Here is a 17040-nt window from a genome sequence, read left to right as displayed (position 1 = left end):
ATTTATATGCATATTTCATAACTCCTGTTCAAAGAAAAAGCACTTTTAACTCCTTGTTGCTTTCGTTTGGACTCGTATAGATTCAGATTGGACAGCAAAGGGCTCTTGATTCGCTTCTCTCCAATTATTATTTCCTGCATGCCAATGTGAGCCACGGCCTCCTTCACCACCTGCTGGAGACGTACGACTTGCATGGTGAGAATGAATTAAGATAATGACAGAAACGGATTAAAGGGGACTTATTACGCAAAATTCACTTTTTCAGTTTTTGTACTTTAAATTGGAGTTTCAGCTGACTCTAAAAACAACCCAAACGCTTTATGTGTTCATTCACATCAGCGCAGTTTAATCCGTTTTAATCCAACTCTGGTTTGTTTTACTAGAAAGTCTGGTTTGTTTTGGGAGGTGTGAATGTGAGATTAGACCAAAAAAGTGAACTTTGGTTTGCTTGCATACCTCAGTCTCAGTTCGGTTGAAGTGAATTCTGGTGCAGTTGAATGCCAAGTGGACCGGAGACCGCTCCAAAAACAGGAAGTGGACTACAGCATAGAGAATTCTGGGTAAAACAACCTAAACCAATGTGAGAGTCTGTTGCTTCAAGGAGAAATGGCTTGTGGTCTTTTACCAAAGACAAAGGAGAAATCCTACTGACAATACTTCATTTATTCCCCTTTTTTGACAAAGAAAGTTGTGCTTTTCTGAGGTTTTCATATTGTTTCCTTCAATGGTTCTTGGTGCAGCGCCACCGCAGGCGAGGAGGGGAACAGGTTTTATCAGTTAGTTTGGTTCGTTTGACACAGAGCAGCTGAAAATGTAACAAGCGTTGCAACTTTGTTCAAGAATCTAACCGAGTCTGCAGAACTATCAGGTGTGAAAACACCCAAAAAAACCACACAGCCATGTTTTGGTAATAAGTTAATGTTTTTAGTGTCTGGAAAATGAGCTGTTTCAAAAACCTTCTGCAATTTCCTGAGGGAGTCTTCCCAAGGGATCAATAAAGTACAAGTCTAAGTCTAAGTCTAATGTAACATCACAAATCAGCAGGTACTTCCGTTACCGAGCAACCCCAGCTGACCTCCAGCAGGTTTGGTCAGCTGGTTTTATCGCTGTATGCGCTGTACAATGGCTGCTGGAAAAGACAAATTGTTTGGTGTTGACTTACCATCCAGAAAGCTTTTGCTGTTTTCTTTCTCGTTATGCAGGAGGCTTCAGTTCTGCTTTTCAAAGATGTACGGCTGTATAATTAAGCGTCTGTTTGCAGCCATTTTCACACTTAAGTGTAAATATGTAAATGTATTATGTTCAAAGAAGCATAATACATCCCCTTTAATTTGATTTATAAATGAGGTTTAACAATCAGATTTGTTTTTCTTTGGTTATTGATTGATAATTGGTCTTTTCTCTTAAATGTTTCTCTCTCTCTCTTTAGATAAACAGCCCAAAAATACACCTCACTGTAAGTCTTTTAAGAAAAACTGTTAGAAATAATTTCACTACGGGATATGAAGTTTTGTTCCCGAAACATTTCATCGCTCATGTCACCTTTCTTCCATCAGCTGACCTGGATAAACATCTGGACGACTGTCGCGGTTTCCTGAAGCGCCACACCTCAACGCTCTCCATGTGGCCGGCGCTTTTCATCCAGCAGGCGCTTAACGAGCCTCCGCAAACATCAGCTCACATCTGGGCTGCAGGCCTGCAGGGGAAACGCGGAGTCCGGGTGATCGAGTGTCTGAACAGCAGCGAAGGCAACGCTCCAGAAATGACGTAAACTTTATTTTTATGGTTGCAGTTAGAGACGTCTTCGCCTCCGTGCAACTAGCTTATAATTAGAAACTAAAGTCTGCAAACAGCTTTGTTTTTTATTAGATTAAATTAGAGAACATATTATTGTTGAGGTTTTTGTAAAGATTTAGTTTTTTGTGTTTGACCTCAGTGCGCTGGTGTCAACCTTCTCCTCCGAACCAACCTGTGTGGTTCTGAGTCCGGACAAACAGCTGGTTGTGGTTGGTACTGGACAGGGAACGCTGCACTTTGTCAACGCACAAACTGGACAGGTACTGAGATTATATTCAGATTATCTCTGCTATTAATCCTGCCACAAAATACAGTCTTATACAGTATTTTCAGTATTTCTGTAGAGCAGGTCTCTTTATTTTATATGCTTGTATTTCACGGCTCTCCCTCATACGGCAGAATATTAGTGCCATACTAAAAAAATTTTTAAAATTAAATAAAACTGAGAGAATGGTCAAAATGTTACGAGATAAATTCAGAATATTCAGAAAAAAGTCATAATATTAAGAGAATAAACTTGTACAAGAATAAAGTCATATTCCTTTAAATCAAGACAAAAACCCACCTGTTTAGAGTTTCTTTTGAACCATAATAAATGAAACATTGACCAACATATTCGATTTTTATGATTTTGGTGATGGTACTGGTAAAAATGTAATGTTTGTTCAGTTATTGACTGTGTGATGTTTCCTTTGTGACTTTTTAATTTGGGGTTTTTATTGTGTAAAGCGCCTCGATGCTGAAATGTGCTTTACAAATAAACTTGATTGATAATATTATGAGAAAAATCGTGAGAATAAAATCGTAACATTATGAGAACAGTCATCCCAACTCTTCTTTGTGAGGATTAGCTGTAAGGATTTCCTCCGTCCTGTGAACAGGAAGTGAAGTCACTGGTGAGCAGCTGCGACGGCGTCTCCAGCTGTGTCTTCCTGAACGACGCGCAGCTCGTTTCCACTTCCTTCGACGGGAGACTGGAGGTGTGGGACGTCCAGAACGGATGCAGGTGGGAAGAGAGCTGAGACCATTTAAACATTTATTTATAGTTATTATTTTATGTGACTTAAATTGTGAGTAATTTCTTGTTGCTGCAGGACGGCTTTGATAGACGGCCACACCAATACGATAACGGCGAGTGACATCACTCCGGACAGGAAACACCTCGCAACTGTGTCCCTTGACCTCACGCTGAAAGTTGGTCTTCTCTTCGCTTAATTAAAACCAAAAATGCCGCTGTGCTTATTTATTGGTTTTAGGCAGCAACAATTAACTCAAAATAACATCCTGAGAGTGACAGAAGAGACTTAGGTTCAAACTAAATCTATTAAAAAGTGAACTTTTACGAGGTGGGAAAGTTTTTTTGTTCTAAGAAAAAAACCTGAAATGTGTCGACGCAGAAAACGTTTTTACTCGCACGTTTGACTCCAGACAGGTCTCCAACATTCTCCTTTTTTCTGAATCAAACTTTCTGTTTCTTAGGTTTGGTCTTCAGCTAAAGCTAACGAAGTAGCCTCTCTGTCCAGCACCAGCCCCTTCAACTGTGTGACCTTTGACCCAGAGGGTCACCTGCTGGCTGCGGGATGCTGGGATGGAAACGTTACAGTGTGGAACTGGCTGCAGAATAAAATAGAAACTGTAAGTTTTATATTGACAGCAGAGCTGCAAATGATTTAAAATCCGAGTTGTTTTTGATCTTTTATGGGTAAATATTGAGATTTTCTCATTTTCCAGCATTTTTATGTTTTTATTCAATAGAAAATTGCTTAAAAATTTATAAATGATCAAATCGTGTTGGTGCTTGAACCTTTATAATATATTCAGGTTTTGTACTGGTGTTTGAAATCCTTGAAAATGATTTGTTTTGTTTAAAGTCTTGGGTTGTTTATTTCGCAATAAGATTAAATTTAACGTTTGATTAAAAGCCTATATTTAGAAAACGTGATTTATAGTGGAAATCAAATATTTTCAGGGTTTTTTTTCCTCACTGAAATTAAATCCGACTAAAACTTTTCTTGTTTTAGCTCAGATAGAATTAGCAAAATAATTTGTATTTGGTAAATTTCAGAAAACTTAACAAGAACCTTTTTTTAGAGATTTATGTTTCATAACTATTTTGTAAATTGTATTTAAACATTTAATTTGAGCAGGAAGGTCATTCACCTCAACAAGGTTTGTTTGGATTGTTTCAGTGTAATGAATATTTATGATTACTAATGACTCAATTATTTATTGATATTTGTAATTGGCGTTAAAAAGTTAGACAATCTTATTAAATTGGAGCACCTACCTTCCTTCCTTCTTTCCTTCCTTCCGGGTTGCCGGATTTATTTAGATTTATTTTCTTAATCAAATTAGTGTTTTGTTTTCAGATTTGTCAGGCATTTTCTGTGTTTGAGAGAAACATTTCAAAACATAAAATTTGGTTATATTTTAGCTTCCAGTACTAAATTATCAAATATAATGTTGGATTGAAACTGACTTTTTTTAGTTGGTTTGTGTTGTTTTTCTATCCAAGTTGTAGTTGTGGGAAAGTTTGAAAATTGTTTGAATTTTATTGAAGGAAAAGTGAATGAAGAACTGTTCAAACACACAAAAAATGTGAATCTGTTTTAGATATTTATCATTGTAGGATAAACCAGAAAGTCGGACTAAAACGTAGCGGTATATTTTGTGTTTTTCCCTCAGTCGCTGTGCGGCCACCAGCGATCGGTGCGCAGCCTCTGTTTCTCCCCGTCCTCCTCCTCCATGCTCTGCTCCGGCTGCGTGTCCGGACAGGTGAGGCTCTGGTCGGTGTCCACCTCCACCTGCGTGGGCGTCTTCCAGGCTCACAGCGGCGCCGCGGAGACGCTCGCCTTCCTGGAGGACGGCGCCATGCTGCTGAGCGCCGGCTCCGATCACAACGTGAGGCAATCAGGTTCAATTTGCTGCAATAAGATGAACGCGAAATTTTAAAACCGCAATGATGTGACGGAGTATTATGGCCACACTAAAAAAAAAAATAAATAAAATTACGAGAATAAAGTCATAATATTTTGACTTTATTTTCAAAATATTATATATTCTCATATTATTATGACTTTACATTTTTATTATTTAGACTTTTTTCTCGTAATATTATCACTACTCTCATACAACTTATTACAATATTGTGAATTTATTCTTGTACATGTTTATTCTCATAATTTTATTTTTTCTTAGTGTGGCCCTAATACTCCGTCATTCATTAAAACATTAATGATCGTCTCTCTTCGTTTGTGAAACAGCTCCACCTCTGGTCAGGAGGACTTGGTCGCTCAGTCGCTGCTTTAAAAAGTGATGAAGTAAGCTAATATTTTTACATAAATAATGTTTTTCTGGGCATTAAATTAATTTGAAGTTATAACTACTGTATTATATTTGAATGCCTTTTATAAACATCCCAAATTGAAGATTAAAACTAGATCAGAAGTCTGCAACTTTATCAATTAAAAGAAGCCAATTTCTTCCTCAATCCAGTTAAATAAAGCAAGCAGATGTTTATGTTGCTTTTGGAAGAAAAAAAACTCATTTTTAATAAATATTTACTTGAGAAAATGTGTTATTTTTGAAAACCTTCACCAAAAGATAGTAAAAACTGTTTATTATTTGATATAACTATTAAAAAAAACACATTTAGTGTCCAAACTGATTACAAGACAAATAAATCTAAAGAATATAACTTCTACTTTTAGTGTCATTCTGTGGAAGTTCAGTGCAAATGTTTTATGAAAAAAACAGAAAAAATGACTAAAACATCATTTTTTTAATATATAGTTAAAAACATTACTTATCTCTAATCCTTTATAGCTAAAGTTTTAAAGCTGTGTTGTGTTTGCAGACTTGGTCCATTTAGTGTTTGGATTAAGGATAAAGTCGTTTTGTTATGTTTTAGCGTTTCAAAACAGAAGTTTTATCTTCGTTCTTTTCAAATGATTGTTGTTGTTGTTTTTATTTTAAGTGTGAGTTGGAGCCTCCTCACAAAAAGCCTAAATGCGCAACATCGGATCCGGCCGCGCTCTGCGTGGCGGTGAGCGGCGACTACGCTGCTGTGGGTTACCACGGCGACGGCATCAAACTCTTCAGGACTGATTCAGGTGAGCTTTAATTTAACAGACGAGCAAATGGTTTATCTAAGAGGAGAGAAAATGTGATTTTTAATTTGAAAACATGACTTGTTTTAGCTAAATCAGATTAGATCTTGATACCGCCTGGTAAAATGTCCCGTTAAAACCGTTTATGTGAAAATAAAACTTGGGTTATACAATTAAATCTCTGAAAATTATTTAAAGTAAACGTTGATTGTCAAAAATAACTCGATAGCATACTGTAAAATGATTTAACTGTTTAAATGTAAGTGAAATGTGGTTTGTAGAATTAAATTATTGAAAATTATTAAAATAAATGTCAATTTTAAAAAATATCTCGATGGGAAACTGTAAAATGACCTTTTTATTTGAAACTTTGCAGAATCACATTTCTGAAAATTAGGTAAAATAAACAGTGAAAACAAAAAAGAAAAAAGTTTTTGCCAATTTATTAAAAAATGATTTTCATATAATAACAAATTGTATTTATGTAAGTAAATTTTGTGTAATTGTGTAATTTAGAATTACATTTCTGAAAATCCCAAAAAAATAAATAAACATTAAGTGTCCAATTCCTAAGAAGGATTTTGACAGCACACTGTAAAATGACAGTTTGTAGAATAAAGTTATTTAAAACAAACCTAAAGTGTACAGTTTTTAGAAAAAGAACATTTTAGCATACTCTGAAATGACATTTTAAAGTTGTTAATATGAAAGCAAAACTTGATTTGTACAATTAAATTTCTGAAAATTATTTAAAATTATTTTCAAGAGTAATTTGTAAAAAAAAGAAAATTGCTGTAAAACAATCTCTTAAAACTGTTTAAAAGAAAGTAAAACTTAGTTTTAATAAAAAATAAAGACGAGTGATTTAAATAATTCATCAGTATGGATCACGTTGTGTAACTTCAAAATAAATTGATGAAATTTACTTTGTAACGACTTTTTTGTCGTCGTTGCAGGTGAAAAGATTTGGGCCTCCACGGATCTCGGGGTGTCCGTGAACTGCCTGCTGTGGGTTCCCGAGGACCCGGAGCGGAGCGGGCCGGAGCTGCTGGTTTCTGGAGGAAGCGACAAACATTTGAGGCTGTGGAGGAAAATCGAAGGAGAGGAGGGAGCTGTTGAAGGCCTGAAACACCTGAGGACGATCGGGATGCAAACCGGCAGCATCCTGGCGATGAGGCAGAACTCGACGGTTCTGGCTTCAGCTTCAGGTAAAACACACAGTTACACTTTAAGTTTCATTTGAGTTATGAGTGATTTCTACCTAAAATCAGTTAATATCAGTGAAAAATGCCTGTTTGGTTCCTGTGAGTCTGATCTAGGCGATTATGGCGGCTGCTCAGGGCTTCATGGCTTTGGGGGAGACATGAAAAGTTGAAACAAAAACAAAGGAAAAAAAGTTCAGCTGGGCCTCAAATTACTTTTCTTAAATGAATAAATTTTATTTAAACACATATTTGATTAAGCGCTAAATTAAAGGGTCATTTCACTGCAAAAACACAAAATCTTACCAGGTAATTATGGTTTAGTTTCCAGTTCAGATATTTTAGTACGCTTGAAATTAGACCAAACTAACTTACAAGTAACTTTTCAACGAGATATATGAGCTAGTTATTATAATTAGTTGAACCGATGGCCGATTTATCGGCACCGATTTCCTTAATTTTGAGCGTTTGACCAGCATCAGGTCATGTCTGCACGTTTGCAGTTAACAACTCTGCTACCAACTAACCGACTTTCATACTGTACTTGGCGACATTTCAGATTAAAAAAAGAATGTCATAGACCAAAACCAGAATCAACAGATCTTTATCGGCCAGAAAACTACAATCGGTGCGCCCATATATATAATTTCACTGTTTCCACCTGAAACAGATGATTTCAGCATCGCGCTGACGCCTCTGAAGGATCTGACCGACGCCTCCAAACTGAAGGCGAAGGCTTTGCTGCGCGGCCACCAGGGAGGAATCACCTGCTTGGCGTTCAGTCCCGACGGGTCGCGGCTGCTGTCAGGTGGAAAAGATCAGGTGACCCCTTCAGATCGTTTAGTCAGCCGACCTTTAATTCACACGTCGTCATGTCTGATGTTCAGTTTCAAAGCAGTATTTGTGTTCTGATGGTACCTGGGTTTGTTTTCAGGCTTTGATGGTTTGGAGCGCCGACCCAAATCAAGCAGCTCGGCTGAAATCGTTCCCCAACGCTCACAGAGATTGGATCACCGGCTGCGCCTGGACTCCCGACTGCGCTGTGAGTTCACCTCCGCTCCAAATGAAATATTCCCCTTCTGACTCTATCTGGAAAACTGTTTGGCTAAATTCTGTATCTGTCGTACGACGGCTTGTTGCAGACAGAAGGAAAAGAAAGAGTAGTAAAAAAAGAAAATACTGAGTTTGAATATTTGAACATTTTCTAAAAAACAACAACTTAGTTTTGAAAAACTTCTTTGTTTGAAAAGTTTATCATTTTTGACTTTTAAAACTGTGTTTTTTTCTAGAACATTTCTGAGATTTTTTCAACCAAATCTTTATCTATTCAAACTTTTCGTGAAAAACAAGGACATTTCTGCAATGTCTTTCGGCAGAAATTTGTTTTTTCTTCTTTCTACTAACACGCCATCGTACCGCCAACTGCGAGCTTAAAAACAGGAAACCCCTTAAAAGAAAAACTCAGCATGATTATTTAGACAACAAACATTTGGAAGACAGAAAAACGCAGAAGCAGTGAACTAGTAGTACTTTCTCTGGAAAAGACAAACAAACAGCAACAAAGTTATTTGTAGAAATATCTCTGTCAAACTTTTGGTTAAAACATGTTTTTCATTCAGTGGGTAGAAAATACAGAAATTTTACTCAAGAGTGGAGAAACTTCATATAAAAAATTACTCGGCATTGTAAAAATACTCCCTAAAAGTACTTTTTTTTTTTTTCAAAAGTTACTCAAGTAGTTGTAACTATTCGACTCTGATTACACTGATTGTATCTCTCCAATATTCTGAACTGGTTATTAAAAAATCTCTTTACATTTAGTATTTTCTCTTGTCTTTCTTGTGTTTTCTTCTAGATAAGCTCATCAAATGACGGGAGGCTTTGTTTTTGGGACCTGGAATCCGGTTCGCATCTCAAAGAAATCTCCTGGAGGAATCCGCTGACCTCCGTCTGCTGCCTGGTGAGCAAATTATGAACTCAGAGTTTATAATTTGGCGTGTGGATGAAGCATATACAGTACATGCCTTATTGCTTCTCAGGCCGATAACAAACTTTGCTGAGCGATTAATTGTCTGAAAAATTATTGCCATAAACAATAATATTGTTTGAAGACCATTTTATACTGATCTAATGGTAACGACATAACAATGGAGGCACATTCTGCCATGAGGAAGGAACAGGTGAACTGTTGCACCAGAGCTTAGCCTTTCTTCACCCACTGTCGTCAATAAAACGGGAAAAAGGCAGGAAGAAACAATAAAGCCGAAAAATTTAAGCGAGGTCGATAATTTTTGCCTTTTGCTCCTGTTATTTTGTTAAAAGTTTGTCTTACAGGTGTTTCTGTTTCTGTTTCCAGGGTCAGCATGTGATCGCCGGCTCTTCAGAGGGATCCCTGCATGTTTGGGATTGGGAGAAAAACACTGAAATCTGCCACATTTCCGCCCACAAGCAACGTATAAACCACTGCTCTCTGCTCCCAAACGCTGGTGCTGAAACTCTTCTAGACTCCTCGTTTGTTCTTAATCAAATTTGGTGCCAATATTTTTTAACTTTTTCTGAAATTTCGTCTCTAGACAAGGAGAAGGAAACAAAACCAGAAGAGCTGACTGTTTTCACAGCTTCAGACGACGGCACAGTGCAGCTCTGGAAACCTCTGGAGGTATTTCACAGCAGATAAAACCCGCCCACTTCATTAAATTAAACTTCTAATGTCCAAATATGTTTTATGTGCAACACTTAGACATGTGCGATGCTGGATGTTTTTATATTGACCCGAATTCATGTAAATACACGACCAGCATCCAGTGTTTCCACACAGGAAATTTGGTAAAAAATTGGTGGTCGAGGCGGTCCATCGGCGGTCCATTGGTTGTCCACCGGAGGTCCATCAGTTGTCCACCGGCGGTCCATCGGTTGTCCACTGGCGGTCCACCGGTTGTCCATCGGCGGTCCACCGGTTGTCCATCGGCGGTCCATCGGTTGTCCATCGGCGGTCCATCGGTTGTCCACCGGCGGTCCATCGGTTGTCCATCGGCGGTCCATCGGTTGTCCACCGGCGGTCCATCGGTTGTCCATCGGTTGTCCATCGGTTGTCCACCGGCGGTCCATCGGTTGTCCATCGGTTGTCCACCGGCGGTCCATCGGTTGTCCATCGGCGGTCCATCGGTTGTCCACCGGAGGTCCATCGGTTGTCCATCGGTTGTCCACCGGCGGTCCACCGGCGGTCCATCGGTTGTCCACCGGCGGTCCATCGGTTGTCCACCGGCGGTCCATCGGCGGTCCATCGGCGGTCCATCGGTTGTCCACCGGCGGTCCATCGGCGGTCCATCGGTTGTCCACTGGCGGTCCACCGGTTGTCCACCGGCGGTCCATCGGTTGTCCATCGGTTGTCCACCGGCGGTCCATCGGTTGTCCACTGGCGGTCCACCGGTTGTCCATCGGCGGTCCACCGGTTGTCCATCGGTTGTCCATCGGTTGTCCATCGGTTGTCCACCGGAGGTCCATCGGTTGTCCACCGGAGGTCCATCGGTTGTCCATCGGTTGTCCACCGGCGGTCCACCGGCGGTCCACCGGCGGTCCATCGGTTGTCCACCGGCGGTCCATCGGTTGTCCACCGGCGGTCCATCGGTTGTCCATCGGTTGTCCATCGGTTGTCCACTGTGTTTTTGTATTAAAAGATATTAAGTAGGCAGAAAATTTAAAAATATTACTGGGTATTTATATGTTACTGGAAGACATCGCCAGTGAAACGCAATTTAATCCACAACTATAGAATCTTAAAACCAACAAATTAAAAAATAAAATTATAATGAATATAAATTATTTGCACTTCTGTTTAATCCAAATTACGTCAGCAGCTTCATAAGGCCCCCCAGGGCTTCAGGGGCCCATAAATGCTAATATTTTAACACAAACCACAGATATATAAAAGTAAAAATTGTTTACTGAGATTATCAAAGCTCCTAAAGGACAATGTTCATAGTTAAATTGTTTTGTTACCATAGCAACAATCTGAGGCTGTGAGTTTAATCTTTGAGTTTGAGCTGTGTTTGTTCACAAATACAAATTAGTAAACTGCATTTATAACTTATTGTTTTTAGGTTGGCCAATTAAACTCCTCCTCCTCTCCCAGATTAAATCTAACACAGAAGCTGCACAGAGAAGCACAACAAACGGGAGATTTAATTGAACTTAATGTATTAGTAGCTCTTCCATTTTGTGTCTGTTAATGTTTTAATAAGCGCCACAGAAACTGTTTTGGTTGCTGGAGTTTTAAGGGACGAGTTTCTCAGATCTTCACACGCATCAACTCTGGCTGACTAAGTGGACAAAGCATTTGATAAATAGAGAAATAATACTAATAATAATAATAAAATAAGACTAAACCAGCATGATGCGTGATATGTTGAGGTTAGCGCTGCTTCGTTAATCACTAACGCTCCGGCCAACCGGGACCACAGTTTAAACTTTCGCCTCTGTGCCTCATTTTTATTTCAGTGGCTTAAAAATAACAAAATAAAACAGATATTTATAACAAAAAACTAATCAGTGTTTAATCAGAAACACTTATATTGTGATAGTTTTTCAGCCATATTGTCCAACCTGAGGTAGCGTTGAGAAGCTGCGATACTAAAATAAAATGTTTAGACGGAAACTGAAACTAAAGTATTGATCTTATCGCGTTGGTATCAATATTATCGATACTTTTGAATTGATCCGTCCGTTTCGGAGCTGCTCATTTTCTCAGGTTTAATGCTGCTCCGTTTTCCAGGTTGAACACTTCAGCACCTTCCTGGGTCACAGCGGCGCCGTCCACGGCGTCGCCCAGAAAGGAGAAGTCCCAGAATTCCTCACTGTGTCTGAAGACGGTTCCCTGAGATGCTGGGCCTGGAGAACTGGTACATCTCTTCACCGTACAGCTGCTGGATTTAAACAATCACTCTGGTAGTTGACAAACATTTTCCATCACTTGTGCACAGACACTTCTGCGTACCAGAAAGGCCCCATCTCAGCGCTGTGCTTCTCTCAGACTGCCGACTTTATGCTTGTTGGCTACGAGTCGGGTCTGCTGGAGCTGTGGAAGCAGAACGCTGTGGTTGACCACAAGCAGGTAAATCCAGCCCAGGTGTTTATGTTGGTTCTTGCAGGATAGAAATTGAATCCAATTTCAATTTCCTGACTCTCCTGTTTTCCAGGAGAGTCAGGAAAACAACACACCACGACGTTTGTAGAGTCCTCAAACTTTAATTCACTTGAATATGAATATTTATGAATTTGTATATTTATGAATTTTGTGCAGCCTTTTATTTCATGGTCTTCTTTCTGTGATTGCATCTGTTTTGATTCCAGGCGTCGGACGGACCGATCACGGCTGCCTGTTGGATGCCTGATAACCAGTTTGCCGTCTCCTACATGAACATCATGGTTGTTGATGTGTGGAAGCTGGTGTGGAACCAACAACGCACCAAAGTCAGGTAAAAAATATTAAAAAATAATAACAAATCCGTGTGTAAGCTCCTTCTACAGCCAGGAATGAAGTGAACCAGTTTTCTTCATGATCCTATAAAGATTCATCATTCAAAATTAAAATGGTTAATTATTTATTTGATCATTTTGGAAGATAAGGAAGCAGCTCAGTTATGCTAGCTTGACTTTGACAACCTTAACATGTAGATGTGCTGCAGAATTTGTCGCTGAATCGAATAATTTTGTCAGAAAACTATTCTGACCAAAGTAATCAATAAAAGTCATTTATTGATGATGTGGTGAGTTGGTGTGTTTAAACCAAGCAGTAAATGTTAATCCTTGTCTGTAAAAAGTTTGTATTTCTTCTGCTGCTTGTAGCCTGGTGAAGGCGAGGAGCTACAAAGCGAGAAACCCGATGGTTCGCCTGTTTTACTGCTCGCTGCTGGTTGGCGTCACCTACCAAGGGATGCTCTGCCACGTGGCCAAAGACGAGCTCGACAGCTGGAACCAACAAAACTTAAAGTAACTTTTTGTTTTCTCAATTGCTGATCCGAAATGAAGAATTAAACTTTAGTGATGCAGATAATTATCCTTTTTTATGTGCATCTTTGTTGTGTATGTCTGTTGTTTTCAGCTGGACTCAAAGCGTCGATATTCTGAGTGTCGTTCGTAATGATGAGAAAAGTGTGTGGCTGACTGGTAGAGGCGACGGAGAAATTAATCTGGGCTTTTTTGTGAGTTTCTTTAATACACTGTGCAATAATAAAAACTACATCGAACAGCAGCATCAGTTAAAAGGACAAATCACCAACAGAATAAGTTTAAACTAATCCTGTCACAATAAGCAATAAATCAATTAATCGCATGATAAATTAAAGCAAACTTTGGATGATTTGTTGTTTTTCTCTTTCTACCAAAAACTGAAAAATAAAAGTCTTCAGTGTGGTGTTTTGATCTCAACTAGTTCTTTTTTAAGGATAATTTTGTTTACAGAAACTTGATAATTCATTTTATTTGTTGTTTCTGTTGTTTTGTTTATTTTGGATATTTAAAATGTCTTCCTGTTCCAGAGTCAACTGTTCTTGAGAATTAAAGTCTGAGAATGTGTTCTTGCATTATTATGCCATTACTATTATATCAGTTGAAAATTGTCACAAAATAACAATATTATCGCAATAATTTCTACAACAATTTATTGTCCAGCAACATTTGTTGCCTAGTTTAAAGATGTTTGGGTCGCGATCTGCAGATTCATTTCAGTATATTTGAACTTAATTGAAAAGTTAATAGATTTTCAGTGATTTAATTGAAAAAAAAATTTCTCTGCAAAAAGCAAAACACAAAAGAAATAATATTCTGACTTGAATTATGGATGTAGCTAGAGTTTTATTTCATTTTTTATTTGATTTGATTTCAGTTCGGTTTGGGCCCAGAAACTACTCTACACTCATGTTTTTGCTCTATGAGCATGAAGTTCAGCAACGAGAAGGAGGAGGAGGAGGAGGAGGAGAAGGAGGAGAAGGAGGAGGAGGAGGAAGACGAGGACAAAGAGAAGGAGGAAGACGAGGACAAAAAGAAGGAGGAAGACAAAGACGAAGAGAAGGAGGAAGATAAGAAGGAAGAGCAGGAAAAGGGAAGCCTGATAACTGCCATGACTGTGGATAAAGGTACCAACAACATAAAATATTAAAAACTTGTTTTTATAACAGTAACAAATTTAATTCAGTCAGAATAATACAACAAATCCAAAAACATGGCTGACATGGTTCAGCAGTCAGATTAGTTATAACTGTGTTTTCCTGTATTTTTTTAAAAAAAAACTATTTCAGCAGTTTTAATGCGATGTTTCTGTGTTTCAGAGTTTGTTGTGTGTGGAGATGAAGAAGGAAACATGTGGTTCAATCAGCATCCAGATGTTTCCTCCTGGAGCGACAGAAAACCTGTGAGATCCTCTCCAAAATCACATCTGATCCAAAACTACAGTCACCACAGGCCAGATACCATGACTGCTACACATTTTACAGTTTTATATTGTAAACATTAGGAGAATTCACCTGCAGTACCCACCTTTCAACACCAGAGGGCAGCACTGAGGCGTTTTAGGCAAAATATGGCAGAACTAAGCAAATGTACAAGAAACGCAGAAATTTTTCATCTCCACAAGTTGAATATTTGCAAGATAAAAAACTGAGAATTTTTTTGTTTATTCACGGAGATTTTTTAGAAAAAATCTTGAGAATTTCAGGGTTTGAAAAAGTTTAAATATTTGACTTTTTCCAAAAGTCAAAAACTGTCGACTTTTCTACCTCAGAAATTTTCACGTTTTTTTCCAGAAATTTTCTGAGATTAATATCTAAATTTCTGAGCTTTTTGGCCAAAATAAATAAATTTCTTATTTTATCTACAATGGCCCTAATACGCCGTACGTAAGTTTGTCTCTTTTATGAATAAACTTAATTTGCAGGAAGGGAGTTGAATAATTTTAAAGTCATTTTATGTGTCCCTGCAAGTTTTTGTAATTGGTCTTGATTGAGATGAATAATTAATAACCTTCTTCATCCTAATGATGATGATGATTATGGTGGTGATTTGTCCTCAGGCGCATCTGGACAGGATCACTCACCTGAAACTCACCGACAGCGTCATCATCTCGACCTCATACGACCGAACGCTGAAGCTTTGGGACAGAAACACCAAAAAACAGGCGAGCCGCGACCTTTAGGGTCAAACCTGCTCCTTCCTGAAAAACACACTGATCCATCTGTTTTGCTGGATTTAATCCTCTGTTTTCAGTAAATAATTTGTGCTCTGATTGTGTTTCAGGTGGGAATGTTTGTGTGTGGAGGCCCGGTTCTGTTTTTGGAGCTGAACCCAGGAAAGCCCAGTGAGCTGGTCTGTGCTGACGGACGGGGGAAGATTTACTTCCTCTCCTGGAAAGATTAAATCTGCTAGTAGGGCTGGGCGATTAATCAAGTTTATTGATTATTGGAAATTTTTATGTTAGGAGATTTAATTTCTAGACAATCTGGGTTTTTTTCACCATGCCCTCTACGGCAAAATATTAGGGCCACGCTACGTTTTTTAAATTAGTTAATTATGAGAAAAAAGTCCTAATATGACCAGAATAGTCGTATTAATATGAGAATAAAGTTGTACTATAATAAAATAGGAGCGTTAATGTTACCAGAATAAAGTTGCAATTATTATAACAACTCTTACATGAAAAATAAATTAAGAATATTGAGCATCTTGTGAATTTATACTTTGTTTTCAGTTTTACAAATAAGGAAATGCTTTATCTGTTAATACATTAGCATCAAATTATTTCAGCAGAAGGATTTGAGCAGATCGTGCGAACGACTGAGTTTATTTTGAAGAAAAAACAAACTGAGCTTCTCATGTTGGATCTTGATGATTCTTTTCATTAAAATAACTTTTTTGTTGTAACCTTTTTTTTCTGGTAAAATTGTCTTTATTCTGCTTTATTATGACTATTTTTGTAGCTAAACAAGAATTAAACTCATAGCTTGGCCCTAATATGCCGTCGTACAACGCACAGAAGGAATAATTTAAATAGAAAAAATACTTTTTAAAGTATTTTCTATCATTTATAGTTTCATTTTTAGAAAAGAAAAGTAACAAAAGATTAAAATTGGATTTGGTAGAAACAAAATGGGAGATTATCGCCCAGCACTTGCTGCTAAAATTAAACGGTAATAATTAACCAGTGTGATTACCAAAGATTTGTTTTTGTTTTACAACGTGCAATACCTGAATACTTATTGCAAATGAGAAAGCATAACTTCTTGTGTTGTTCTGTGTTTACAAGGCTGGGAATCTGTGGCTTTATATTGTGCCTGATCGCATTTATTTGATTTATCTTCAATAAATGGGGAAAAAAATATATTAATTAAACCCTTATTCCTCTTTTCTTGCATTAAGTCTCATATTTTCTTATTTTTAACAAATTCTATATATTGAAATTTAACATGTTAAATATTTAACATATAAAGTATTTTAAGGAGATAATCCAAAGTACAATTTTAGTAATATATTTATGTATATTTTAGAAAATATTTTTTTAAGAGTGTGTCAAAAATGTAGTTTAAAACTAAATATTAGAAGCAGGTTTTAAAAATGTATTTCACATTTTGAATATCATCTTGAAAAATACACCAGTTGATAACAACTTAGAAATAATTAAAATATACTTGGTACATTATTTTTTCACCTGTGTTACCTGTGCAGTTCTTATTTATAGAACATTTACAGTAAACATGATTTATTTTTAAGGTAAGGCTCATTTTTGTTCAACCCTAAGCCATAATATTTTATAAAATAGTTGAAGTTGTAGATGGTAATATCTGGTTATCTTTAGTGAACTATAAACAGATCCTATAAATGTTTTAATCCTGTTCAGTTGAAAAGGTGAGTGGATTACTTTGGAGATGGTGATTCATTGTAAA

At 37.6% G+C, this 17040-nt stretch overlaps 1 protein-coding gene across 1 annotated transcript in view; it reads left to right on the top strand.

Annotated features, from left to right (window-relative positions):
- tep1 (telomerase associated protein 1) overlaps positions 1-16511 on the top strand; it is a 37942-nt gene extending 21431 nt beyond the window's left edge. The window contains exons 32-56 of the mRNA XM_023335726.1: positions 81-195; positions 1430-1456; positions 1557-1767; positions 1937-2057; positions 2679-2803; positions 2892-2991; positions 3277-3432; positions 4483-4698; positions 5061-5117; positions 5774-5909; positions 6863-7114; positions 7779-7930; positions 8043-8150; positions 8964-9068; positions 9465-9594; positions 9682-9767; positions 11880-12006; positions 12088-12218; positions 12458-12582; positions 12953-13096; positions 13209-13308; positions 13992-14241; positions 14434-14516; positions 15174-15278; positions 15398-16511. Of these exons, the coding sequence (XP_023191494.1) occupies positions 81-195; positions 1430-1456; positions 1557-1767; positions 1937-2057; positions 2679-2803; positions 2892-2991; positions 3277-3432; positions 4483-4698; positions 5061-5117; positions 5774-5909; positions 6863-7114; positions 7779-7930; positions 8043-8150; positions 8964-9068; positions 9465-9594; positions 9682-9767; positions 11880-12006; positions 12088-12218; positions 12458-12582; positions 12953-13096; positions 13209-13308; positions 13992-14241; positions 14434-14516; positions 15174-15278; positions 15398-15517 (3282 nt within the window). The 3' untranslated portion in view covers positions 15518-16511. The remainder of the gene's footprint in view (positions 1-80; positions 196-1429; positions 1457-1556; positions 1768-1936; positions 2058-2678; positions 2804-2891; positions 2992-3276; positions 3433-4482; positions 4699-5060; positions 5118-5773; positions 5910-6862; positions 7115-7778; positions 7931-8042; positions 8151-8963; positions 9069-9464; positions 9595-9681; positions 9768-11879; positions 12007-12087; positions 12219-12457; positions 12583-12952; positions 13097-13208; positions 13309-13991; positions 14242-14433; positions 14517-15173; positions 15279-15397) is intronic.
- Positions 16512-17040: the final 529 nt, after the last annotated feature.

This window comes from Xiphophorus maculatus, chromosome 6 (genome assembly GCF_002775205.1).
Source record: "Xiphophorus maculatus strain JP 163 A chromosome 6, X_maculatus-5.0-male, whole genome shotgun sequence".
Taxonomy (NCBI): Eukaryota; Metazoa; Chordata; class Actinopteri; order Cyprinodontiformes; family Poeciliidae; genus Xiphophorus; species Xiphophorus maculatus.
The sequence above is the reverse complement of the archived record's forward strand: the minus strand, read 5'-3'. Positions and strand labels throughout refer to the sequence as shown.